This window comes from Pipistrellus hanaki, assembly GCF_964339955.1.
Source record: "Pipistrellus hanaki genome assembly, chromosome: 2".
Classification (NCBI taxonomy): Eukaryota; Metazoa; Chordata; class Mammalia; order Chiroptera; family Vespertilionidae; genus Pipistrellus; species Pipistrellus hanaki.
Genome location: NC_140504.1, coordinates 177236859 through 177263180, shown reverse-complemented (window position 1 = coordinate 177263180; position 26322 = coordinate 177236859). Strand labels below are relative to the sequence as shown.

The following is a 26322-nucleotide window of genomic DNA, read 5'->3' as shown; positions in this document are numbered from 1 at the left end:
CACCGCCTCCTCACCCCACCGAGGGCTGCCACCGGCAGGGCCCTCAGCCTGGTTCTGCCTCTCACATGGACGAACCCCGCTGGGGGTGCTGGACAGCTGTGGGGATCACAGCCACCTTGGCAGAGGACGAACTGGCCCACAAAGAGATGACATTCCTTGCCCTGAACGTCCCCACCCACTCGGTCCCCATATCACTCACCAGCCTGAGAAAAACCCCAGCTGTCCCTACAAATCTAGGGACCTAAACCAGGAGGAGAGCTGTGGGGCTCCAGGGGAGCCCCTATCCCAGGGCCCCCAATGCTACTAACACCCCAACCACGGCCGGCTCGTCTCTGGTAGGGAGGTTGGGGGAGTGGCTGGGAGGAGGCGACCACTGCAGCTGACCCTTCCACCCTCTTCCCACCAGCAGCCTGTGCCCTCCCATCGCCCCCACGTCACCTGCGAAAGCTGGAGACGGTCTCCCCAACACACAAGGGCAAGATCCCTGCCTGAGGGAGGGCTGCACCCATCTCTGTCAGAGACAGAGTGAGTAAGCAAGAGAAACTGGGATGCCATGGGACAGATCTGGGGACTGGGGGTGCCTCCAGCCTGAGCCCTGTGTCCAGCTGGTCCCCAGGGCCTTGTGCCCCCAAAGGAGGCGGGCCGGGGATCGGCACTCTGCCCTGGGGCCTCTCAAATCTCTGGCTCATTATTTTTTTCTTAGAACACAGCATAGTGGGTGGAGTAGAGGGTGGTGAGTAAGAGCCGCTTCTGCAGGACCTCCTAATTCATGGGAAGGGTGTGGGAGATTTGGCTGAAAGAGACAGGAAGTAGGGCCCTACAATTAAGAAAGCCCAAGCCACTGCAGGTCATGGTATGTAAATCCTCCCAGCTAGTTCCTGGATGGGGAGTAGGCACCAGGCTGTCACCCTGAGGTGTGATGCCTCTGGAAGCCCACCCTCCAGGCAGCGGCTGGCGATTTTAAACTGCTCACTCATTTAAGACTCATTTTCTCACTGCAAAACGAGGTGGAGAAAAGGATCCGGCAGCCCCACCCCCGCTCCTGCTGAGTTGGGCTCGCTGCTGAAAGGGCAGGTCACTGGGAAAGGGTCCAAAGGCTCTGCTTCTGGTTGCTCTCCAGAGAGGAGCCTCACAAAGGCCCGGGCACTGGCGGGGCGCTGCCTGCCACCTGCTGGCGCCTCCTGGCATGACAGCCTGTGGAGCTGGAGGCTGGCTGAGCAGCCTGCACCACCAGCTCTGGCCTGAATGAAGGGCCTAAAGACCAGGGTCTGCAGCTCCACCCTGGAAAGCAGCACCAGAGGTCACGGTCGTGCTGCCTACAAAGTTTAAAGTTCCAGAATATTCCGATTGTTCTGGGTAACAAATTGCCCAAGTCAAATTCTCAGGAAGTGGAGGAAGAAGAAAGGAAAAGGAGGGGGGAAAAAAACAAGTATCCAATTTGTTTAATGATCAGGACGATGAGTGAGTTCCATGTGTTTAAGCCCTTTGACAGATCCCCCCTTGGCTCAGCAATCCCACTGCTAAGAATCTATCCTACAGGAATTCAACACACTTGCAAAATGAGGTGTATAAAGCACCATAGGAGCCCTGGCCAGGTGGCTCAGTTGGCTGGAGCGCTGTTCCTACACCAAAGGCTGTGGGTTCAATCCCTGATTGGGACACTAATGGGAAGCAATCAATCGACGTTGCTCACACCAATGTTCCTCTCTCTCTGTCTCTCTCCCTTCTTCTCTCTCTAAAATCAGTACACATCCTTGGGTGAGGATAGAAAGCACACTATATGTATGACCCACAAAAGACAGGCAACAGCATGACTGCCAGCAACAGAGAACCGGTTAAATAAATGTTGGTATAGTATACACAGTGGAATGTTAAACAGCCAATAGAAATGAGGCAACCACACAGATAGGACATTTTCTAAGCTATGTTGCTTACATGGAAAAAGGAAGGATACAACAATGTCGCTATTACCACAATTTGCCCACCATCCAGAACTGAAATACCATTGCTGACATGTACACATAAGGAACTGTTTGACACTGAAATTGGGTCTCAAAAGAACTGGTGGTCCAGAAAGCAGCTCACTACAGACTGATGCATATGCTTTTCAGCATAACGATTATTGCTTGTCTCATTTTTTATTCTTATATTTCCAGTAGGACATGATCTCACTCACCTAGGGGAAATGGTGAACAACATAGACTGATGAACAAGAACAGACCGAGAGATAAGGAGCCATGGGTCAGACTGTTGGACCTCAAAGGGAGGGTGGGGATAAAAGGGAGAGATCAACCAAAGGACTTATGTGCACACATACGAGCCTAACCAGTGGTCAAGGACAATAGGGAGGCGGGGGTACGAGGGGGGGGTGGGGGATTGGAATGGGGGGTTGAGGACAAATATGTGATACCTTAGCCGAAACCAGTTTGGCTCAGTGGATAGAGCATCGGTCTGCGGACTGAAAGGTCCCAGGTTCGATTCCGGTCAAGGGCATGTACATTGGTTGCGGGCACATCCCAAGTAGGGGGTGTGCAGGAGGCAGCTGGTCGATGTTTCTCTCTCATTGATGTTTCTAGCTCTCTATCCCTCTCCCTTCCTCTCTGTAAAAAATCAATAAAAATATATTTTAAAAAATATGTGATACCTTAATCAATAAATTAATTTTAAAAATGTCACTATGTGATAACACTTCTGTAAGAGACACATACACATTGCTCATGCGTACAAGGTTCCTCTGGTTAGGATACACAAAGAACTGTCTCTGGGAAGGGCGGCTGGTAGCTGAGGGACAGGGCAGACTTATTTTTTAGTGACCACATTTCAGTACCATTTGAAAATATGCCATTTGCACGTATCACTTATTCAAATGAAACATCGTAAAGCCCCCTTGGGATACAGAACTAAGTTACGGGTGTTGGGGTTGGGACCTGAGGACGGTTGTATTGGCCAGAGTCTCCCAAGTTTATTCTTGGACACAAACAGTAAAAACTTAAGAGCATACATGTTCCCAACAGGTATATGTTGTCAATCTGTGAAAATTGCCATTTTTTGAAGATGGCAATGATTATCAGCAATTGCTTTGGTTCAACCTAACATGCATTTATAAATCATCTACCTGTGCTAATGACGAAGATGTGAGTCTATTTTATAACACACTCAAAGTGAAAGTAAATATAAATCAAACCACCTCCACACCACGCCGGCCCTGCGACGGAGGCTCAGCATCACCTGCACTGCAGCCCCGCTCAGCGGTGAGAACTCTTACTCTACAGCAGTTTTTCAAAGTGAACGCTGTTTCAAATCATGGCGCCGAGCACTTGTTTAAAATCCAGACACGATAATTTAGATCATTATCTCTGCATGGTCCGTGCACATCACCTTCCCAGGCACCGAATAAATACACCTGGAGCCCGGGAGGAGCACAGGTGTACGAAGCCACGCGATCCGCTCTCCACGCTGCACTCACACCCGGGCACGGTCCGGAGGGGGCTCCAGGCGTGACTTTTTAGTGTAGCAAAGCCCCGGTAATGTGGAGTTAAGAATGAGGGGCAGAAAAATCAGAATAAAAGCAAACACTAAGTCACAGACCATTTCAAAACAGCATGCTCACTGCTTTAAGCTCGGGCCGCTTGTTTGAATCCCTTATTCATGGCATGAGTCAAGGAGTCTCTATAGATTATTTACATCACCCGCACCCAAAGGCCCCAGCTTGGAGTTGGAACTAATTCCTATGCCTGCTTCCTTCTCTTTCAAAGCAAGGGATTATTTTCCTAAGCAAACAGTATGAGCTCAGTTGTGGGGAGAACAGTTAGCCTGCTTTTTGATAAGTTCTTAAAGCACCCTGAAGGCCCCCAAGCTATGTGGACAGCTTTCAAAGTCCGTGCTCTCTGAACACAAACTGGCCCAGTCAGATCCATGCTTCTCTTCAGCCTCTCCCCTGGCCCCACACAGCTCCTAACCTTGCCCTGCATGGGTTGTTCCGACAGAGTTGCTGCAGACAACCTGTAGGGGAAGGGTGTTTGGTTTGAATTTGAATAGACTAGTGTTTCCTCAGCCCCTGGAAGAGGACCCTGGAGACTCCCCAGGAAGCTTCGTACAGATGCCACCTCACAGGATAAGACATAAAATGTAACTACAACGCGCCTGAACTTTAAAACGTCTACCTACCAAAAGGAGCAAAGGACAACCTCTCCCCACCTTAGAGAGGAGAAGACTAGAGAAAACCACGTTTACCCCGACGGCAGGAATCAGCCAGCACGACTGCCCTCAGCCCTCCGATTCCTTTGTTTCTTTGAAGTGCGGGAGAGGAAGAAGGGAGGACATAGCCTGGGAATCATCTTCGGATTTGGTTCTAGTCCTTTGAACCAATTCACTCTCGATCCCTAAAACCTGAAGCAAAGTCCTACTCCAAACCCAACCAACTGGAAGGCAGGCCTGGAAGGAAGCCCCTTCCCAGGGGTCCTGGCGGTCACTGTTCAGGGGTCCCCCCACCGCAGACCACCCCCATCCAGCTATCACAGGCATCCGCCACCTACACAAATGCGTCCCTCCGTGTTAGCACTTTGGAGCAGGACTTATCAGTCATTACCTTGTCTTCTTTTAAAGTCACGCAAACTGGTTATTATCCAGGTTACAAGTATGATAAGCATGGCATCCAGGTTACAAGTATGATAAGCATGGCATCCAGGTTACAAGTATGATAAGCATGGCAGACAGTATCCTTTGGTGCCTTTTTCGAAACCACCCCAACGCCGGGGACCGATCTTTCAGGACTTGAAAAGCTCCAGTATGCCTCGCCAACTTACAGAACTGGGAGGTTTCCCCAATCAGTGATTAAACCTCACAGAGAAAGCAGCCTGATTCTATGATCACGTATACACACGGGTGTGTTCATGTGTACATAGATATGCTTTGAAATAATAATACGGTTCGAAGAGCAGTCCTAGGACATCTCCAGCAAATGTCAAACTGAGAGATGTTTCCAGGTTTGCCAGGGGCTTTCCTCAGAGTTCAGGAAACTGTAGGTACCCTTCCCCTCCCTCCCGGAAAGGAGACAAACTGACAAGGATACTGGTTTCCACTGTTTTTAGTTTTTCATTCTTTTTTTTTTTAAAGGAACAATCTACATATAAGAAACTATTTCCTTAAATACCCTGACATTAGAGTTCTGCTACCAAAGACATAGCCAAAGACATCTAAATAGCCACAGGGTAAAAAAAAAAAGAAAAAAAGAAAAAGAAAAAGAAAGGTTTATTGAGAACAAGAGTGAAAGCTTTTGTACATCTGACAAAGTAGAATTGTTTTGATAATCGACACCACCCACATTCAGCTCTACCAATAGTATCACGAATGGAACATATTTTTTCTAACAAAGATATAGGCATAAGTAAAGGACTAGGACTAAATACAGTCCAAAGGAAGGGGAGGTCCCAAGTCTTATCCCTTAGACTGATTCACAACACAGGATTTAAGTCGCATCATCCCGTCTCCTAACGCAGTGGTTCCTAACTTGGCTTCCTATCAGAACCCAGAGACTCTCGGAAAAGAGATCCCCATCCCAGAATACCCTCGCCCAGAACCTCTGGGGTGGGACCCAGGCATGAGTATTTTTCTAAGCTTCCCAGGTGAGTCCAATGTGCAGCCAAGGTGGATCACAACTGCTCCACAGGCAACAAGGATCAGTAACAATGATCAGCAAGTTCCTGGGCTCACAGCCCCCCGAGAAGGGGGATCTGGTGGGCGATACTGGCTCTCGTTGATCCTCTCTCTCTCTCTCTGCTCAAGAACCCTGTCTGGTTATCAGCTTTGAGTACAATTTTGAGCCTTTCCATATGCCTTAGTGATTTTTCAAGCACTATTTAATCAGGCAAATACCAGCAAAGAGAGAAAAGATGGAAAAAGAAATTTCCATAAGGCATGATATGAATAAATAAAAGACGTGAAAAAAAAAATTCTCAGATTTAAAAGTAAAACATGAGAAGTAAAATCCTGTGAATTTTTATTTATACAAAAAGAATAAAAATATTTTAAAAGGACTGATTTAAACTTAAGTTTTTAAGCTTTTCCTATTCTTTGAACATGAAACTACTCCCAACTCAGAAAGTTGAGATAAGTAATTATTAAATAAACACTCTTCAACTTTCCCCTGTGAAAAACCAAAGAGCCAAGTTCCCCATTCTGTTTATGGTAAACCGGGTCACTTTCAGTTTAAGAACATTGGCAACTCCGTGACACAGATTATTAGATATGTCCACCGGAACGGATGAGCTGTACAAAGTCATTACAAAAAGCCCCAAAAGAAATAAGATGGTAAAAACAACAATAGAAAAATCATGGAACACAAACAAAGTAAGAAAATGGCAGGTATTTACAGCCTCCCTGTGAAATGGATCAGTGCTCTACTTTCAGCACAAAATAAAAGCAGAGGCCATTTCTCGGTGGGTCTCACAGATGAAGCTGGTGCCAGCCAGGCTGGGGAGAGATATTCATTCCAAGAAGGAAGAGATTGAGTTAGCAACTTGCTGAGATTATAACCAGGTCCTGGTCTTCCTGCAGCTCTGTTACTAAGAATGACACGAAGTAAATGATCCGATGTGGCCTCACAGAAATGACTTGTCACCACATTTCAGAACAAGCGACTCAGAGTCACAGGCACCGGGTCTGGGGAGGCAGGGGCGGATGGCCACACGCTCAGGCAAGGGATGTTTATCTTTGTGAGGCCGGAGGAGGGAAGCAGGGCTCTCCAGCCTGGAAGCTTCTGCACTAATGAGTCTTCTAATAGTCCTAAAGAGAGGAAAAACAAAGTCCCCGTTTATTCTCAGCAGAACACTGGTTTGAACCTAAAAAAAAAAAATCTCCTAAACAACTCTGCTAGGCTATTGTTCTGCAGCCAAAGATTCTATGTCAAATGTAATATACAATAATATGTCACTCCTGAAAATGACCTATCTTCTGAATCCAAAGGCACTGAAAAACCAATTGTGTCCTAATTATTAGACATCCTGAGCTCACCAGTCAGAAAAAAAAAAAGCTAATATTAACAATTCATTATTTAATCATTCAGCAAAAATGTGCAACTCCTTTCTTTCTCCAATTTAAAAAAAAAAGTAAGTTAACACCTAAAAGTTGAAGAGTATTTATACATGGATACCCCAGACTCTTAAATTACAGCTGTGACCCCAGGTTGTGACACTCAAGCTCTGAGGACATTTTTCTAATCATTTTCCTAATCATCAACAGCCTCTCTGATATGGTCTGGCTGATACTTACAGCTCGTGGTTTTTTGTTTAACTTCAGATCAATCCTGTATAAGAAAGATAAGAGATTTGCATTTCAATTTACAGAAAAAGAGTCCAAGAATCAGCTACTGCATAGGGCACAAGCTATAACAAAGACTATTTGGTTAAGTAAAATCCACATTCTTCATTAGACTATGTCATATTTAGTTGTTTATCCAGATATTATTAAGCAAGTATTTAAAAATATGAGCAGATACTCCTGCCACAAGGCAAACTTAGATGACTCAAAAGGAAATATACAGCAGTTATGAAAGCCATATAATTCTTAAAAATTATTCCAAAATTACACATTAAAGAAACTGAATTAAGAGGGCATGCTCTATGTTACTGTGTTAGTTCTGTAACTATATCACTGATAATCAATGAGACATATGTGATTAAGAATAGAAAGAGACTAGGAGCTTGTATTTCCAGACATGAAACACAAATGAAATTAAACAAATTTCAGTTTTTTAAATCTTTTCAAAGCAAAATATCAAGATCTTAAACTATTAATCTCCTTATGAAGCAAAGCCAGAAAATCAATTTAAAATATGAATTAAAGTGAAAGTTATCTATTTTAAAAGCAATTAAAATGCATAAAAGTGAAGTTTACTTAATTTTGCTGAAGTTATTAAATAAAATGTTACCTCCATCACGTTTTTCTGTTTTTAAAAAAAACTTCCCAGCCTAACCTAATATACATACCTACAATTAAACAGATAAACTATGGGTTAGAAAGGTCTCAAAAAGGCATATTGGTCTCTACACACTAAACAACACAGCACAAATACTAATTCAAATCAAACTTACTCAAAGTCATAATCAAACATGCCAGACGGACTGAGGGGCAGCATTTGAAAGGAAGAAAGCAATAGAAATTAATATACTAATTGAATAAATTAGTTGATTAGCCACCCTAGCAAGATTTATAGAAACAAAATCAGCTTTAAGAATCTTAAGCCATAAAGTTTTAAACATGAAAGCACCAAAGATTTTGTGGTTGGGAGATTCCCTTCCCTCAATAGTTTTCATATCGGGAGAACAGACTATGAAAGGAAGTTATTTCATTAGAAAACTAGACACCTGCAGGCCTTCTATTAGCTGCCAGATTCAGAGTTAGAACGTAGAAAATATTTAATTGTAATGACAAGTATAATTAGGACATTAGAAGAAATAGAAAAAGAAGGGTTTAGTCATATAATGAAAGGTGCTTTGAAGACAGTACTAACAACTCAACAAAATATACTTGCACTAAAACAAAAGATAAAAACATCATACATTTTTTAAAAGAAAACATTCTGCAACTTTTAACTCGTTATATGTTCTAAACAAGTTATATGTTCTAAGCATATCCAGGGAACATGGTACTCCTTTTCTACTGCATTCATTTTAGAAGCCCAGGGTCGAATGAAGGAACTTCAGTGACAGGTGAGTCTTGTTCCAGAAACTGCAGAGCCTGCACTGGTGATGGCAGTTAACTGTTTGTGTCAGGGCTACAGTTATGGGACACCAGAGTCTGCAGCACCCCTATGAAAACAAAGAAAAGTTGACACCCACAAGCACCCATGCCTCAGGGATCCGGATGGGAGTAGTATGAAGAGAAAGTAATTTGGGGCCTTCACCGATAACCATGTGTGGGCGGACCTCCAAAGCAAACATAACCCAGAGTCGGACACCAACCCCGTGGTTCCAACCTTTCAGACCACAGATAGGTGATAAAACAATATGCAAAACGGCTATCTTTCCCTCCTCACCAATGTTTGCAAGAGTGAAGCTGGAAGAATGCTTAACACCAATATCCCTTATGCAACAGTTTCACTCAAGACATTGGGAAAGAGTATACAGAGGTGTACAAACCAGGAACTATTAAACATTTTTCTTCCAGCCTCATTTAATTTTATTCACAAAGAAGACTGTACCTACTTAATGAAAACCTCATAAATCTAGAGGAATTCCAGAGTTTAATAAAGTAATAAAAATCTAAAAGAGAGGCTGTAAGTTATTATTTCAATGGTTTTCTTACAGATACTGAAACCTATCTTTCAGATAATTTATGAGTATTAAATATTATGAGATAAATGTTCATATTCCTGAAGAGAACAAATTCAAAAGTTATTCCTTTTTGCTAAAGTAACTTATTTGTTTCCACTTTGCTTCATCACCGCTGAACAGTACCTAGCACATAGTAGGTACTCAGACATTTGTTGGAATAACTTACTATTGACTTTATCTGAATACATGCAGGTTGGAGAAGAAACAAGTACAAATATGTACTAGGTGCTCCATCCGGCCACCCACTCTGTCAGACCCACTAAGACTGACTTTAGTCAGAGGCGAGGGGTTCGGGCCACGCATTTCCTGACTGAAGAAGGCGGAATCTGAGACCTTCACTGGCCACGGAGCTGCTGGTCAGGCACACTCACTCTGTTTTCCCCAGAAAGAAGGTAAATAGCTCCACTCTGCTCCCTTGGGGCAGGCGAGTATCTAAGTCCAGTGGAGAAGCCCAGCCAGATTAAACCAGGGAGGTGGTCAAAGGATCCTGCTTTCCAAACAGAAACACCATTTGTGAAAAATAACTAACATCAAAGATCCTTATAAATCCTAGTTATTTTTCCAGAAGGAGTTAGCTTCTAGGGCCAGGAAAAAAGGGGTAGAAAGAAGTATAGTTCCTATGGAAATCTACAAACCTTTAAGAAGAAAATTAGATTCAAGTTCTAATTCCCTTTTTTCACCAGCTGATCATGTCACAGAAGGAAATGAAGTATTACCTGAAATAAACAATAGCTATCTAGAGAATGTCTATTGGTATCAGTAACAAACCTTCATGGAATTTCCCTCCTACTCTAGACACTGAATTGGAAAAGCATCATTTCTTTAAAATGACACTGGAGTAAATTTTAGTAAAAGCAACAGAGAGCATAACATTTAATTTTCTTGACAATTTAAAAATATTTTTAAGAATATGGTTCTCTGCTATTTGTGATAAGCTAGGATGAGTCCTATCACAGTGATCAAACACACAGCCTTACAAAAATGAAAAGATACGTAATTTTTGTTATTTCTTACTGCACTTATGAGATTGGCATGGTGATCTGTGGTTTGCAGAAAAATGCTAAGCTAGCAGTCCTTAGTCTCTATTTGGAGGAAATACTTTTTCTGCAGTCTAAAAACCACACCACCATCGACAATAAAAACTCTTAAAAGAATGAAGATTCCAAAGAGGCTTAAACCAGTTAGAATTAATTTTATATTATCCCTGTGTGCCGCAGCCACAAAGCTAACAATGTAATGCCTGGGTGCGTAAAGGAAAATCCTACAGGTTTGTAAAACAATCCATCCCAGAAGCAAACTGGAGGACAGGGAACCCCATCCATCCCTTGCATGCCTCCTTTCACCTCCTCAGCATGCAGGCTCCGAGAGAAGCGGGACAGAGGCCAGCCCCCAGCCTATAAAGCACCGGTTTCCATGCCTCCCAGAGAAGGTCTTGAGGCTAGGGAGAGATTCCTCACTTGAGAAACTACATCCTCCCTCGACCTCTCTGAATGCAGCTGTGTAATTTCTAATTCTCTGAGCTAACAGGCCCATATTATCATACAAACCCCACCAGAGTGAATACGAACTCCTCTCTGGTGATGCCTGACCTCTCTGTCCACTGAGGCCATTCCTATCTCATATGCACTGCAAAAAACCGCAGCGGACAAACGTTACCTGGGAGGCACTCTCATATCTTACAGACTTTATACTCTTCCTCGGATATCTGGAGTCAGTGTATTGCAGAGGTACATAAAAACAGAGAATCACATGCAATAAAAAAACCTCACATTTAAGGAGAAAAAAAGACACATCAGATCGGTTCTCTCCATTCACCGGGAAACAAGAGTAGGCAGGGATTGGGATTAAAAACAAAGGATTCTATCCCACTTTGCAGCTGCCCAACATGGACTAGTGGTATTTTTCAAACACTATTACACAGACTCTGTTTCTATTTCCCTTTTTCCACTTCTAAAAGGATTCCAAATTCATTATATTAAACTAATTTTTTTTATGGAACAAAATTCTTCTACATTAGAAGCGGTGAGAATGCTGTCCTCCTGCACGGTTATGCTAAAGCCCACTAATTACCCCCTAGAAAAAGAAAAATTATTGTTTCATTTGTACCAATGGAAATTCTTCCCAACAGCACAGAAGAATTAAACCAATCCTGAAGACTTTTCATTCTAGTAAAATCCCTTCATAGCAATGATCATGGATGCTGTGGGCGGGTGGGGGGTGGTGGGGAGTGGGACATATGAGGTGGGAGGAGGGAGGTGGTCCCTACCACTGACCTGTGTCGGTTTTTATTCTTTCGTTTTTTATGGCTGCTGTGGTGGCTCCCTGAGGAAGTGGAAGCAGCCTTCTGGGGTTTCACTCCCTGCACAGATCCGTCCAGATCCTCAGGGTCCTCCTGGGTGGGCTCATTTTCCTGATTGTGGAAGTCTGGAGAAGTATCGCTTTCCGTCCCACTTCCTGGCTCCCCTTGAGGGAAGAAACACAAATCCCCAGAAGCACCATCAGTACTCGGGCAATCTGTCGTCAGTCAGGAACAATTTTTTTTGAGCACTAATATATAAAAAAGACTAATTCCTATACTCATTGATCATACCATCTAACTAACAAGAAGATACATACAATCAAAGCTTCAAAGTTACCAGCGTTGCTGGCATGTAATCAGAAATGGTGTAACCAGAGGCAGATCTAAGGACGGCTGGGAGATGGGGACATACAGGCAGGACAGCCTCACTGCATAAAGGTTCTATAAACACAGAATATATTAACAGGATTAAGAATGATGCAAGAAGGTGACGAGTGACCGTGGAGAAACTTCCTATAGCCAGCCGATTCCTTTCCCCCAAACCATCCCGGAATCCTGTCTTTCTGTCAAGAAAAGAAGTCCATAAGAAAAGTTCTACTACCTAAATTACTCTGAGAAATATTAAGAGTATTATTTTTAAAAATAGCAATAACACTCTTCAGCTGACACATATTCCCAATTTTAAAACATCCCTTAATATATTATGCAAAATAAATAATAATTTATATAAAATATTACATATATTTTCGTAAGTGTATACTTTTTCCTGAAAGGAATTTCTTGAAACTCTTCACAGAAAAGGATGGGCGAAGTTTTTCACTTTGCTCACTGTTGATGTCTTTGTATTATAAATTGCTGGGAAGGGACTTTAAATTGAGTAGCACGTGGACACAAGAAGTAAAAGAAAGAGATGTTCCCAAAACGCAAAAGAGAAACAGAACCAGAGCTCAGAAATCATGAAATACTATTTTTTGATCACTTCATGAAAGCAACCAGAAGAGGGAGCTCTAGAATATAAAGCCAGAAAAAGTGTGATCTGGCCCTGCCACAGTTCAGAACAAACAGATTTCATAGAAAACTCAGCAAAAAGAACGCCAAAACTTACCCATAAAACTACAGTAACCAAAAGTATGTGGTATTGGCATAAGAACAGACATACAGAAACCGGGAAAGAGAATTCAGAGACCAGATACAAACCCTTAACATATATGACCTAGTACTGATTTTCAACAAGGGCATATTGACCAACCTGGCCCTTTTAATATGACGGACAATTCAATTAAAAGATACTGATGAGCAAAACAATCAATCATTGCAGGCCAGATGCATTGGGAGTACTTGGAGTAAATGGATGAACTGGTCATATTTTATAAGGTAAGCACACAAGTTCTTACAAAACAGTGTAAATCAAAGCCCTATGAACGAAAAAGGTAACATGCCAGGCAGTAACCCATGCTCCAAAGTCCTGATATGGATATTAAGTATCACCAGTCAGAGAAGAAAGAGTGAATTCCTCAGGGAAAGCTTCAATGAAGGGGTAGATTTTAACTGGACCCTGAAAAAGGAGAAGCCAAAATAAAGACAAAAAAAATAGCACAAGCAAAAGTGTAGAGGTGAGAAAACACAAGGTATATTTGGGACAAATGAGTCAAACAGCATCATTTAAACAGAGAGCTGGAGAAATGAGAGGTAAAATGGAGTGGCAGGAGAAGAGGACTCATGTAAAGGATTTCATTTCCGGAAGGTGCTGGTGAAGAAAACTGACTTGTAGTTTAACCTTTCTAAGCCTGTTTCCCCATTTGTAAAGAATTCGTCCTTTCATGTGTTCAGTATCTCTTATGGGCAAGGCATTGGGGTAGACATTGAACTACCACAACATTCCTTATTTTCAAGGAGTAGTTTTAAAGATTAAATGAGATAATGAAAATAGTATTACTTGGTGACTAGAACACAGAAAGTGTTCAATCTTGGTATCTGTGAGATCTACAAGCAGCAATAGGGTGGTGAAGACCTGGGGGGAGGGGAAGAGTTGGAGAGAGAGAGGTAAAGGGGGGGAAATGGGAGATATCTGTAATACTATCAACAATAAAATAAAATAAAATAAAATAACCCCTGAACAGAGAAGTGACATCCAACAATGAATATTTGTGAAGTTCTGTCTAAATCCCCGTTTTAGGGTTACTAGGCTAGTAGTTTATAAGAGGACTGGAATCAGGGAACTAAACACCATTACAGTGAGCTCTGACCAGCATGGTTCAGTGGCTAGAGCGTCAGCCTGCACAACGAGGATCTTGGGTTCAATTCCCGACCTTAATCTGATCAAAGGCCCATATCTGCGTAGCACTTTCGACCCCCACACCGAGTCAGGGTGAGTGCAGGAGGCAATCAATCGATGTGTCTCTCTCATATTGATGTTTCTCTCTCTCTTTTTCCTTCCTTACCTCCTTCCATTCCCCCTCCCTTCCACTCTCTCTAAATATCAATGGAAAAATATCCTCACTCCTCAGTGAGGATAAAAATAAATAAATAAGTAAATAAAATACAAAGTGAGAATAATTTTCTTCTTGGCTCAGGGAAGCAGGAGAGGAGTGATGACAAAAGGGCTGGGTGACAACATCTCAAAGCGCAGCAGTGAGTCAGTCACCCGCATGGTGCTGCCACCACAGGGAGACAGCAAGTTTGTTTCTCACTCACATAAAAGTGAGCCACTCATTTTTAGAGCAAAGAACACCAGATTTTGATTAAGTTTAATAAATCTACAAATGAGACCCTCTACTTATTAAAAGAAAGGAACAACTATTAAACAGTGTCAAGGCAGTAACTTCTGAGCACACAAACAGCTAAAGGAGGAAAGGAACCAAGAGCAAAGCTTCCTGCAGGCGTACACCTACCCACAGGGCTAAGTCAATGCTGAGAGATCTGGCTGGATGAAAGCTCCAGAGGAGTCCAATAAAAAACAGTAGAGACTGTGCCGATCCTTTATTTTTACTTTTTTAATTATTTTAAAATATATTTTATTGATTTTTTTTTTTTACAGAGAGAAAGGGAGAGAGAGATAGAAACATCGATGAGTCATCGATCAGCTGCCTCTTGCACGCCCCGTACTGCAGATGTGCCCGCCACCAAGGTACATGCCCTTGACCAGAATCAAACCTGGGACCTTCCAGTCCGCAGGCCAGGCCAATGTTCTATCCACTGAGCCAAACTAATTAGGGCAAGTATTTTATTTTATTTGTATTACTTTTATTTTTGTTAATCCTCACCTAAGGCTATTTTTCCATTGATTTTTAGAAAGAGTGGAAGCCGAGACCCGTTTGACTCAATGGATAGAGCATCGGTCTGCGGACTCAAAAGGTCCTAGGTTCGATTTTGGTCAAGGGCATGTACATTGGTTGCAGGCACATCCCCGGTAGGGGTGTGCAGGAGGCAGCTGGTCAATGTTTCTCTCTCATCGATGTTTCTAGCTCTCTATCCCTCTCTCTTCCGAAAGAAAGAAAGAAAGAAAGAAAAGAAAGAAAGAAAGAAAGAAAGAAAGAAAGAAAGAAAGAAAGAAAGAAAGAAAGAAAGAAAGAAAGAAAGAAAGAAAGAGAAAGAAAGAAAGAAAGAAAGAAAGAAAGAAAGAAAGAAAGAAAGAAAGAAAGAAAGAAAGAAAGAAAGAGTAATGGAGGGGGAAAGACCAAGAGAGAAACATCAATGTGAGAGAGACACATCGATTGGTTGCCTCCCACACACACCCTGATCAGGGCTGGAGGTCTAGCCTACAACTGAGGTACATACCCTTGATTGAAACCGAATCTAAGACCTCCAGTCCCCAGGCTGATGCTCTATTCATCTAGCCAAACAGGCTAGGTCTATGCAGTTCCTTTAAAGGAAACTGGATACAACCTACCTGTTTTGTTTTCCTCTTATTCTTTTAATATATATATATATATATATATATATATATATATATATATATATATATATATATATATATATATAACTAGAGGCCTGGTGCACAAAATTCATGCATGGGGGCAGCAGGGTGTCCCTCTGCCCAGCCTACACCCTCTCCAATCTGGGACTCCTCAAGGGATTGGGTCTAAATGGGCAGTCAGACATCCCTCTCACAATCCAGGACTGCTGGCTACCAACTGCAAGCCTGCCTGCCTTTCTGATTGCCCCTAACCTCTTCTGCCTGCCAGCCTGATCACCCCCTAACCACTGCCCTGCCAGCTAGATTGATGTCTAACTGCTTCCTTGCAGGCCCAGTCACCCCCAACTTCCCTCCTCTGCTGACCTGGTCACCCCTAACTGCCCTCCCCTGAAGGCTTGATCACCCCCAAATGCCCTCCCTTGCAGGACTGGTGCCTCCCAACTGCCCTCCCCTGCTGGCCATCTTATGGTGGCCACCTTGTGTCCACACAGGGGCAGGATCTTTGACCACATGGGGGCAGCCATCTTGTGTGTCGGAGTGATGGTCAATCTGCATATTACTCTTTTATTAGATACGATAGAGGCCTGGTACATGGGAGGGGGCCAGCGGGTTTGCCCTTAAGGGTGTCCCTGATCTGAGAGGGGGTTCCCTTGGGGCATGGGGCGGCCTGGGAGAGGGGCCTGTGGTGGTTTGCAGGCCAGCCATGCCCCCTGGCAACCCAAGCGGAGGCCCTGGTATCTGGAATTTATTTACCTTGTACAATTGAAACTTGGTAGCCTGGAGCAGAGCCAAGCTTCCTGCTAGCTCCATGGCCGGCAGCCATTTCTATTGGGACTTATGTACCTTCTATAATTAAAACTTTCTAGCCTTAAGCAGAGGCCTGGGCTGGCCAGGGTGTGCGGAAAGCTTGGCTTCCTCTATTGCCAGCGAAACCCAAGCCTCTTAACTGCTCTCTGTGGGCGCAGCCATCATGGTTGGGGTTAATTTGCATATTTGCTCTGATTGGCTGGTGGGCATGGCTGATGGGTGTGGCTTTGAGTGGAGTGGTGGTTAATTTGCATATTACTCTTTTATTAGGTAGGATGATTCACTAATTTGCATAAAATTCCCCTTTAGGAATGATGCTAACCCACTTTATTATTCTAGTTTGTGCACATCCTAAGCCAAAGGAAGCAAAAAGCAATGCATTTCTGAGAAAAATTTTCAAAATGGTTTGAAAATAAAATGCCAAAAGTATAAAACTTGCCTGGCCAGCGTAGCTCAGTGGTTGAACACCGACCTATGAACCAGGAGGTCACAGTTCAATTTCCGGTCAGAGCACATGCCCAGGTTTCAGGCTCGATCCCCACTTTGGGTGTACACGAGGCAGCCGATCAATGATTCTCTCTCATCATTTATGTTTCTATCTCTCTCTCCCTTCCTTTCTGAAATCAATAAAAATATGTATATTTTTAGCCAAAACCGGTTTGGGCTATGAATACTTTTAATAATAATGAGCAGTGCCGAAACCGGTTTGGCTCAGTGGATAGAGCATTGGCCTGCAGACAGAAGGATGCCTATTTCGATTCCGGTCAAGGGCATGTACCTTGGTTGCAGGCACATCCCCAGTAGGGGGTGTGCAAGAGGCAGCTGATTGATGATTCTCTCTCATCGATGTTTCTAACTCTCTATCCCTGTCTCTTCCTCTCTGTAAAAAAATCAATAAAATATATTTTTAAAAATTAAAAAAAATAATAATAATGAGCAGTACACAAAGATAACCAAGCACACAGAGGCATTAGATTTCATGGGTAATGACTAGTAGAAATAAACAAAAATAGGTCATTAAGGATTTCAGAAATTGAAGTTAAATACAGACTATAGAATAACTATACTCAAGCATAAAAGACACGTTTAAAAATAACTACAAAGAAAGCTATTGGAAAATTACCAGATTTTTTAAATAATTAAGTAGAATTTATGAAAATAAAATTGTAATAAGATTTAAAATCAAGGGAATAGCAAATCAGATTTAACTGAAAAGAGAATTAAAAATGGGCAAGTCAGGAAAAAATTACTCATAATGCAGCACAGAGACAAAAAGATGTAAGGTACAGAAGAGATAATAAAAGGCATAAAGGTTAAAATGACAAGAGTTAACATACATTTAACCACAGTACAGAAGAAGAGAGAAAGCATGAAACAAATAGAGTATCAGAAAAGATAACAGCTGGGTATTTTCCAGAACTGATAAAAATACCAACAGTTTCAACAAACCCAGTGAAACCCAAGCCAGATAAATAAAAAAATTCATACTTAGACACATTGCAGTTAACTAGAGAAATATCAAGACAAAAATAAAATCTTATAAATAGCAGTGGGAAGTGGTAATGGTGAGGAGGTGAGACAAAATGCAATAGAATTACTTTAAAGGGCTCCAACCATTTGAATTAATGAACTCCAGCATTTGTGTAATTCTCTGCTTTATTAAAAAAAAAAAAAAAATCCTAGGCAGCTTGCCAAGATTCATATAATGTAATCCAATAAAATAAATTTAAAACGAGATAAGGCAAAGAAGAATTGAAGAGGAAAGTAAGCTGGATGCAGTACTAAGATTCAGTCCCCAAATGCATGCTATAAATTGCTATCTGCTTTCTAGAGGGACACCACAAATTTGGCTTTTAAGCATTTTAGCACCCATACAAAGAGGGAAACAATTATAGGATTTTCAATAAAAAACAACTAGACCCTCAGGGAAAACAACTATTTCTAAAGGAATGATAATTAGGAATAATAATAAATAGCATTTGCCACCTCCTCTTACAATAAATAGAGATACTTTTCATAAAACCAAATGCAACTTCATAGGGAAGACCGAGGAATACCAATATGGAGGCTCAATCTAGGAGGAAGATTTTAGCGTAATGGATGGTCTGCATATGCTTCAGAGAATCTTTCATACATAAGCACTCTCTCAGGTAAGCTTCCGAAAGGAATGGCTTTAGGAGTCTCCCTGACTAGTACTGAGGTGTAGGTGCTCTGTATGAGTAATTAGGTAGCAGAGCACACACTAAACTATCTACTAAGCAAGGGGCAGGGTAAGAGGCTCTTATGAAAACTGAGGAGTCAGACATCATTCCATCTGGACTGAGTGAGATTCAGAAAGTTCCTTAGCCAGCCTCATTACTCTACAAAGGAGGTGAAATGGCTCTACATTCTACAAGTGGCATTAATTGAAAAGAAACAAGATTTACTGGGCCTTTGTGGCTCACTGGCATATGCCCTGGCTGGGAATTGAACCATGACTTATGAATCAGGAGATGACAGTTCAATTCCTGGTCAGGGCATATGCCAAGTTGTAGGCTGAATCCCCAGTCGGGAGTACAGGAGGAAGCCAATCAATGATTCTCTCATCACTGATGTGTCTATCTCTCTCTCCCTCTCTCTTCCCCTCTGAAATAAAAAAAATTTTTTTTTTTTAAAAAGGAAAGAAACAAGATTTATCTGACAGTCATAGCAAAAGAAAAAAAAAAAATTGGCACAATTGATTAGGTTGGCAAAAATCAGTAAAGATGCCTACAAAGTTTTGAATGATGAAGAACAAATACTATAACAAAAATTGGACAGACAGCCGAAACCGGTTTGGCTCAGTGGATAGAGCATCGGCCTACAGACTGAAAGGTCTCGGGTTGATTCCGGTCAAGGGCATGTACTGTGGTTGCGGGCACATCCCTGGTGGGGGGTGTGCAGGAGGCACCTGACCGATGTTTCTCTCTATCCCTCTCTCTTCCTCTCTGTAAAAAATCAATAAAATATATATTTTTTTAAAATGGGGCAGACATATTTTAAAGAAAACGAATGGCTCAGTTTTAGACAAAATGTTTGGGTTTGAATATTGAATGGAAATGTACAGAAGACATTTTCTAGAAGTTTCTAGAAATGTATCACTAAAGGGGTTAAGGACAGAACTAAAAATTTAGAAATCAGTACACAGAGATAAAATTGAAGTCGATGAATAGTTCTAATACCCACGCCACCAAAATCTCTTCTCCCCAAACCACTGCCCCACTGCAAACAAAAGAACTGGATCCCACAAGATATGCCACGGCCATGATACACAAAGCAGGTTGTATTTCAAAGTGAGCCAGTGCACAGGGAGAATATTCAATACAGCTACATAGAGTCTGACTCAGAAAGATAAATGCACAGCTATATATGCCGTCACTAGAAATTAGAACAGAATTGCTCTATAGGGCTCATTACAGAGAATGCCACACTGCTCTATTTCCATTTTATTTTTATTTATGTATGTATTTATTTTTGCTAATCCTCACCCTATTGTTTATTTACTTTTGCTAATCCTCACCCCAGGGTACATTTCCATTGATTTTTAAAGAGAGTGGAGGGGAGGGGGGAGAGAGAGAGAGGGAAATATTGATATCACATTGATTGTTTGCCTCCTGCAATTGCCCCAACCAGGGCCAGGGATAGAGCCTGCAACAGGTATGTACCCTTGACCAAAATCAAACCCGGGACCCTTCAGTCCTCGGGCCAATGCTCTATCCACTGAACAAAACCAGTTCGGGCTCCATTTTATACTTAAGAACACATTCTGTTTGAAAGATCAAATTTCCTAAAAATTATCAATTTGGGGGTTTTATTGGCTATGTCTGAAATTTTCCATGATAAGAGTTTTTTTAAACTTATAAAAAATTCCCTAAGACTTATCAGGTCAGGAGTGAAGACATACCTTTCTGTCTTTGAGCAGCTAACATCAACCTTCCTGTGATACAAGAGGCAGGAAGGAAGGACACGGTCATTTCTTTCTCATAAGAAAGACAAGATTAAAGATACACAAGAGGTTATTAACTTCTAGAAAGAAAACACAAGAGTGTAAGAGATGCAATCTTCAGATACACCGTTGGATAGGTGTTAAAGATAGAAACTATAGCAGCTTTCTAATAAACTAATAAAAGAAAGTAAAAAAATAAACTTACTCTTTTCAATGAGCTGGTCCTGAACCCCTGCCAATGCACTTACTGCCTGAAAGAAAAAACCACTAGTTACAAAAAAAATTATCACAGACCTCAGGAGAGCACTCACAGCCAGAGGAAAAAAGAAAACTCACAAAAATGCAACTGAGGTTTTCCTAAATAATGGGCCACATAAAGATCCCCCCACCTCACTTACAGCTGCTGAAGTAACTGAAGATTTACTGAAGAGCCGCTCAGCTTCCTTGAACTTCCGGTTCCTTCGATCGTTTTTGCTGTTGGAGTTTCTGAAACACACACAAGGATTCATTATAAGCACCAAGCTTTGTCTATGGCTCAAGCTGAGGATGTCTCAGGGCAAATGTAAAGAACTTCTTTGTTTTTGTAATTTATTTATTTTTTATTTTTGTTAATCTTCACCCGAGGATATTATTCCATTGATTTTTTTTTTTTTTTTTTTTTTCTGTTTAGAGTGGAAGGGAGGGAGAGAGACAAAGAGAGAGAAACATCAATAAGAGAAAGACACAGCAACTGGTCACCTCCCTTAGTTGCCTGAAGCATGTGCCCTTAACAAGAATTGAACCCAGGACCCTTCAGTTCACAGGCAGATGTTCTTTTTTCTTTTTCTTTTTTTTTTTTTTTAATATATTTTATTGATTTTGTACAGAGGGGAAGGGAGAGAGATAGAGAGTTAGAAACATCGATGAGAGTCATCAATCAGCTGACTCTTGCACATCCCCTACCGGGGATATGCCCACAACCAAGGTACATGCCCTTGACTGGAATCGAACCCGGGACCTTTCAGTCCCCAAGCCAACGCTCTATCCATTGAGCCAAACCGGTCGCAGCCACAGGCAGATGTTCTATCTACTGGGTCAAACTGGCCAGAGATCCTTTGTTTTTATTACTTCCACTCCACTTGGATTGACCAGTACAACCTTTATGCCGAATACCTATGTAGACAGACAACAATTTTTCCCAACATATGGAATGTGCTCCACAGTGGTACATGAGACTGTTAGTTGGTTCATAATCATTTTCATATGTATATATTTTAATAATTTTAAAAACAACTAGCATAGCCGAAACCGGTTTGGCTCAGTGGTAGAGCGTCAGTCTGAGGACTGAAAGGTCCCGGGTTCGATTCCGGTCAAGGGCATGTACGTTGGCTGTGGGCACATCCCCGGGTAGGGGATGTGCAGGAGGCGGCTGGTCAATGTTTCTCATCGACGTTTCTGGCTCTCTATCTCCCTCCCTTCCTCTCTGTAAAAAACAAATAAAATATATTAAAAAAAAAAAAACAACTAGCATAGCCGAAACCGGTTTGGCTCAGCGGTAGAGCGTTGGTCTGCAGACGGAAAGGTCCCAGGTTCGATTCCGGTCAAGGGCATGTACATTGGTTGCGGGCATATCCCCGGTAGGGGGTGTGCAAGAGGCAGCTGGTCGATGTTTCTCTCTCATCGATGTTTCTAGCTCTCTATCTCCCTTCCTCTCTGTAAAAAATCAATAAAATATATATATATTTTTAAAACAAACAACTAGCATAGACTAGTGATATGAAGTGTCTGTTAAATAAACTTAAATCTTAAAATTTTAAAGAAAAAAACAGGATTCCTTAGAAAAATGGGACAAGAAAAGGAAAAGGTGACAGACAGAAAAAAGGCACTCAAACCTACAGGATCAGGTCAAAAGGACAAAGGAAATCGGCTTAAAGAGGCTCCTTCTGACCATGTTTGGGATAAAATAAGCATCAAAAAGAATGACGGGAGTCCTGGCCCTGGCCCTGGCCCTGGCCGGTGGCTCGGTTGGTTGAATTATCACCTCAGACACCGACAGGTTGTGGTTTGGTTTCTGGTCAGAACACACACCTATGTTGCAAGTTCAATCTCCAGTTTGGGTACATACAGGAGGCAACTGATTGATATTTCTTTCACATCAATGTTTTGCTTTCTCTCCCTTTCTCGCTCTAAAATCAATAAACACAGGCAGTCCTCAGGTTATGTCAGACTCGACGTAAGCCGTTTTGTCGCCATCTCCCATATACTTACCAAAAAAAAAAAAAAAAAAAAAGTTCCGTCATTTCAACATATGTACATATGTGCTTTATGCTTTTTACTATTTATTTACCACAAGTAAAGGTCAGGAATTGGCATCCTTCTTTTAAATTTTTTACTGTTTCACTTCATTACTGCTGTGTATGTGCTCCACGTGAGTGACGTAGGTGCTTATGTAGGTAAGTTACAGCTTACGGCGAAAATCGAACGGATCTCCGACATAACCCAAGGACCTACTGCATATATTTCAATAAATTAATTTATACTAATAAATAAACCTCTATAATAAAAAAGTGACAGGGCTAGATCCCAACAGTAATTTTTTTAAATAAATATTTGCTATCTTTAAAAATATATATATATTTTTATTGATTTCAGAGAAGAAGGGAGAAAGAGATAGACACATCAATGATGAAAGAGAGTCATTGATAGGCTGCCTCCTGCATGCCCCCCACTGGGGATCTAGCCAGCAACCTGACCAGGGATTGAACCTTGACCTCCTGGTCCATAAGGCAACACTCAATCACTGAGCCACACCAGCCGGGCCCAACGGTAATTTTTTTTTAAAAAATCCATGAGTCTATAATGATACAAGAGAGACAGAGATAAAAAGGATGAAAGAGAATGAAGATAGCCAGGCTGGCAAGGCTCAGTGGTTAAACATCAACCTATGAACTGAATAAAATGGTGGGGAGGGATGTAGCATATTACTACTATCTAAAAGTATGAGATCCAAATTTACATGGTTAATTACAAAGAGAAGAAATAAACTTTACAATGGAGAGATCACATGATCAAACTTATCAGTACCAATAAAAGGACAATCTGGCAAAAAATGTGTACGGATCTCCCATGAGGTGGCAAAATAAAACTCTGGAATTGGGACATTGTATGCGACAATGTCATAAACTTCCCCACCAAAAAGGGCAGAGAAACTCTCCTACATTAAAAGACTAAAGAGACATAGCTAAACGCAATGGAAACTCTGACTGGATCAAAATAAGGCAGTAACACATGTGGAGGACAATGAGGGAAATTTGAATAAAAACTGTATATTAGATGATATTATCAATGGAGTGCTAATTTTATTGGCATAATTGTGGCTAGGTAAAAACATGTTCTTATTTTTAGAAGATAACTGCTGACATATTTATGGATAATATGTCATAATATCTGCTTCTAACTTTTTTTAAATATATTTTTTAAATCTATTTTTATTGATTTCAGAGAGGGAGCAGAAGAGATAGAAACAACAATGATGAGAGAGAATCACTCATTGGCTGTCTCCTGCAAGCCCCCAACCGGGGATCGAACCTGAAACCTCTATATATGCCCTGATCAGGAATCAACTGGGCACCTTGTTGTTGCTGTTAATCCTCACTCAAGGATATTTTTTCCATTGATTTTTTTAAAAGAGAAAGGAAGGGAGGGAATAGGAAGGGAGGGTAAGAGAAAGAGAGAGAGAGAAAGAGAGAAATCAATGAGAGAGACACATAGATTGGTTGCCTCACAAATGCGCCTGACTGGGATGGGGAAGGGGATTGAACCTGCAACCCAGGTAAGTGCCTCTGAACAGGAATTGAACCCTTAACTCTTCAGTGGGCAGGCTGACGCTGTAACTACTGAGCAACACTGGCCTGGCACCTTTTGATACGCTCCAACCAACTGAGCTATACACACCAGGGAGGGCTCTTGCAATTTTCCTACAGTAGTATATTTTAAAAATTTCAAAGTTCAGAAAGTTTTTGAGAATACTATTACTAAATAAATCGCGATACAGTTGGTACCTGTGTCTAGAATAGATGGTGGAACCTATGACTGATTAAAATGTGGAAAACAGGAACAGAATGCTGTGTGTAAGGTATTATATGCTGTATTTCATTTAAGCCTCACACACCCCTGTGCCATAGACAGGACTCCCCCTATTCTACAGATGTAGGATTTGTTTAGGATTACTCAGTGAGGCTGAACCAGAATCCAAGTTCAAGCCCAAACCTCTTTCCACATTACCACGTATTATACCCCCACCCTACAAAACTGCTACCAAAAAAAATGTACAGTCTTAAAAACAAGTATTAGTAGGTCACCATACAATCACCACAGGTGTCTGACACTCACTTTTGGTTGGTCAGATACCTATCCCAGCCACGAATGATATTGCCATACATCTGGGTGTCTTCTAGGTAGCTTCCTTCAAAAGCATAGATCTGTCTCTCCAAGTTTGCCAGTGTTTCCTGCGAGGTGAAAAACAAGGACATGGAGAATGCCTTTTAAATGCAAAATTAGGTTTGACCCAACTGAAATCTTGCTATTACATTTACAAATTCAAGCAGACATATGCTCAACCACCCTTGTGGAGAGACGGATGACATGGGGAGGATCAGGCAGATTAAGAAAGTCTAGAATTGCCAAAACCGGTTTGGCTCAGTGGATAGAGCCTGTGGACTGAAAGGTCCCAGGTTCGATTCCGGTCAAGGGCATGTACATTGGTTGCGGGCACATCCCCAGTTGGGGATGTGCAAGAGGCAGCTGATCGATGATTCTCTCTCATGGATGTTTCTAAACTCTCTATCCCTCTCCTTTCCTCTCTGTAAAAAAGTCAATAAATTAAAAAAAAAAAAGACAATTTAGAACTGTCCTCCTGGATCCCTGTTGAGAACAGAATGAAGCAGAGCCTGTCCCGGGAAAAATGCATACACATGCACAGTTTTGCATCTACTTCAGAGGGCTCATGAAAACCCAACTGCGAGGAAGCCTGGCTCATGCAGACTGCACTCCCATGCATCTAGGCATTGCTGGCGGGAGGGATGGGTGCGCATCCTCTCAGCGCCAGCCAACTCGCTCCCCCGCCTCGGAGGCCGCCGGCGCTGGGTAGCCAGTTGCCATGGAAACCTGGGAGGACAGCTTCAGGTGAACGAGCCTCACGGGTGCCCACGCCAAGACTCGGGGGTGGGACAGGCAGGACTTCGCCACCAGGGCGCATAGGGCCCTGGGTGCACCTCACAATCCCCGATTCCCCGGCCGGTGCCCGCTCCCTCGCCCGTCACCTTCCAGACGTCCCCACATACACACACACACACACACACATCGCATCCCTGCCCATCAGAAATCCCATTCACTGGGTCTGCTGGTCCCCAGGACGCCCGTCCCTCCTCCCTCCAGAGGCCAGAACGGATGGCCGAGCCCCCCTCCCACAGCCGCCTCCTCCCCACCGCGCCAAACCCACCCGCAAGCCCGCACCAATCTGCTCCCGCCCGGCACGCCCGCCCTCCCTCCCTCCCGCCCGCCCAGGCGCCGGCACCCGCCGCTCCGGGGCTCCCACACACACGCCCGCCGCGCCCCGCGCCACCCTGCCCCCAGGCCCCCGCCCGCCCCGGCTCCCTCCGCGCCCCCGCCTGGGGCCCCGCTCCCTCCCGGCCGGGGAGCCCAGGCGCCGGCGGGCCGCGAAGGCGCAGCCCTGCCTCAGGCCGCCGGCTCCGGACGGCCGCGCTGCGCCCGCCAAGTAACGGCCTGGCGCGGCGGGCAGGCGCCTGGAGGCGGCGGCGGGCGCGGGGTCCTCCCTCGGGCTCCCCCGGCGATAGCCCCTCACCGCCAGCTCCTGCTTCCGCTTCACGAGCTCCGCCAGCTCCCGCCGGGTGTCCGGGATCTGCGGTGGCGCTGCCTTGTTGTGCATCGCCATGTTGGGCCGAGGCGGGCGGCGGCGGCGGCGGCGCGGGGCTGGGGGCGGTCCCTGCACGCCGCCGCCAGGGGG

The 26322-nt window shown here is 43.1% G+C and overlaps 1 protein-coding gene and 1 long non-coding RNA gene across 8 annotated transcripts; one reads left to right on the top strand and one right to left on the bottom strand.

The window, feature by feature from the left end:
* The first annotated feature begins 786 nt into the window (after positions 1–786).
* LOC311617102 lies at positions 787–6022 on the top strand. The gene is made up of 2 exons (XR_014794054.1): positions 787–4629; positions 4688–6022. It is a non-coding gene; the product is annotated as an uncharacterized lncRNA (long non-coding RNA).
* MEAF6 (MYST/Esa1 associated factor 6) lies at positions 5072–26322 on the bottom strand. Of its 7 annotated transcripts, none has more exons than XR_014794050.1 (9): positions 26161–26322; positions 24690–24805; positions 20717–20804; positions 20524–20569; positions 20277–20309; positions 11606–11795; positions 7928–7985; positions 7270–7303; positions 5072–6783 (listed from the first exon to the last, which is right to left on the bottom strand). XR_014794050.1 is itself a non-coding variant. In XM_084873292.1 (9 exons), exons 1-9 carry the CDS (start codon positions 26248–26250, stop codon positions 6775–6777), a joined length of 636 nt encoding a protein of 211 aa, XP_084729418.1. In that variant the 5' UTR covers positions 26251–26322; the 3' UTR covers positions 5072–6774. The 7 variants fall into 7 exon arrangements, 5 of the variants coding, with proteins under 5 accessions (XP_084729418.1, XP_084729419.1, XP_084729420.1 ...); XM_084873292.1 differs by lacking the exon at positions 7928–7985 and adding an exon at positions 8091–8120; XR_014794051.1 differs by lacking the exon at positions 20277–20309.

Excerpts from the sequence above, each read along its gene's own strand:
- MEAF6 (XM_084873296.1), bottom strand. The coding sequence starts at position 26,250 with ATGGCGATGCACAACAAGGCAGCGCCACCGCAGATCCCGGACACCCGG. Across the intron at positions 24,806-26,160 it reads AGCGGAAGCAGGAGCTGGCG|GAAACACTGGCAAACTTGGA; the intron begins GTGAGGGGCTAT and ends TTCACCTCGCAG. Across the intron at positions 20,570-20,716 it reads CTTCAGTTACTTCAGCAGCT|GCAGTAAGTGCATTGGCAGG; the intron begins GTAAGTGAGGTG and ends TTTTTCTTTCAG.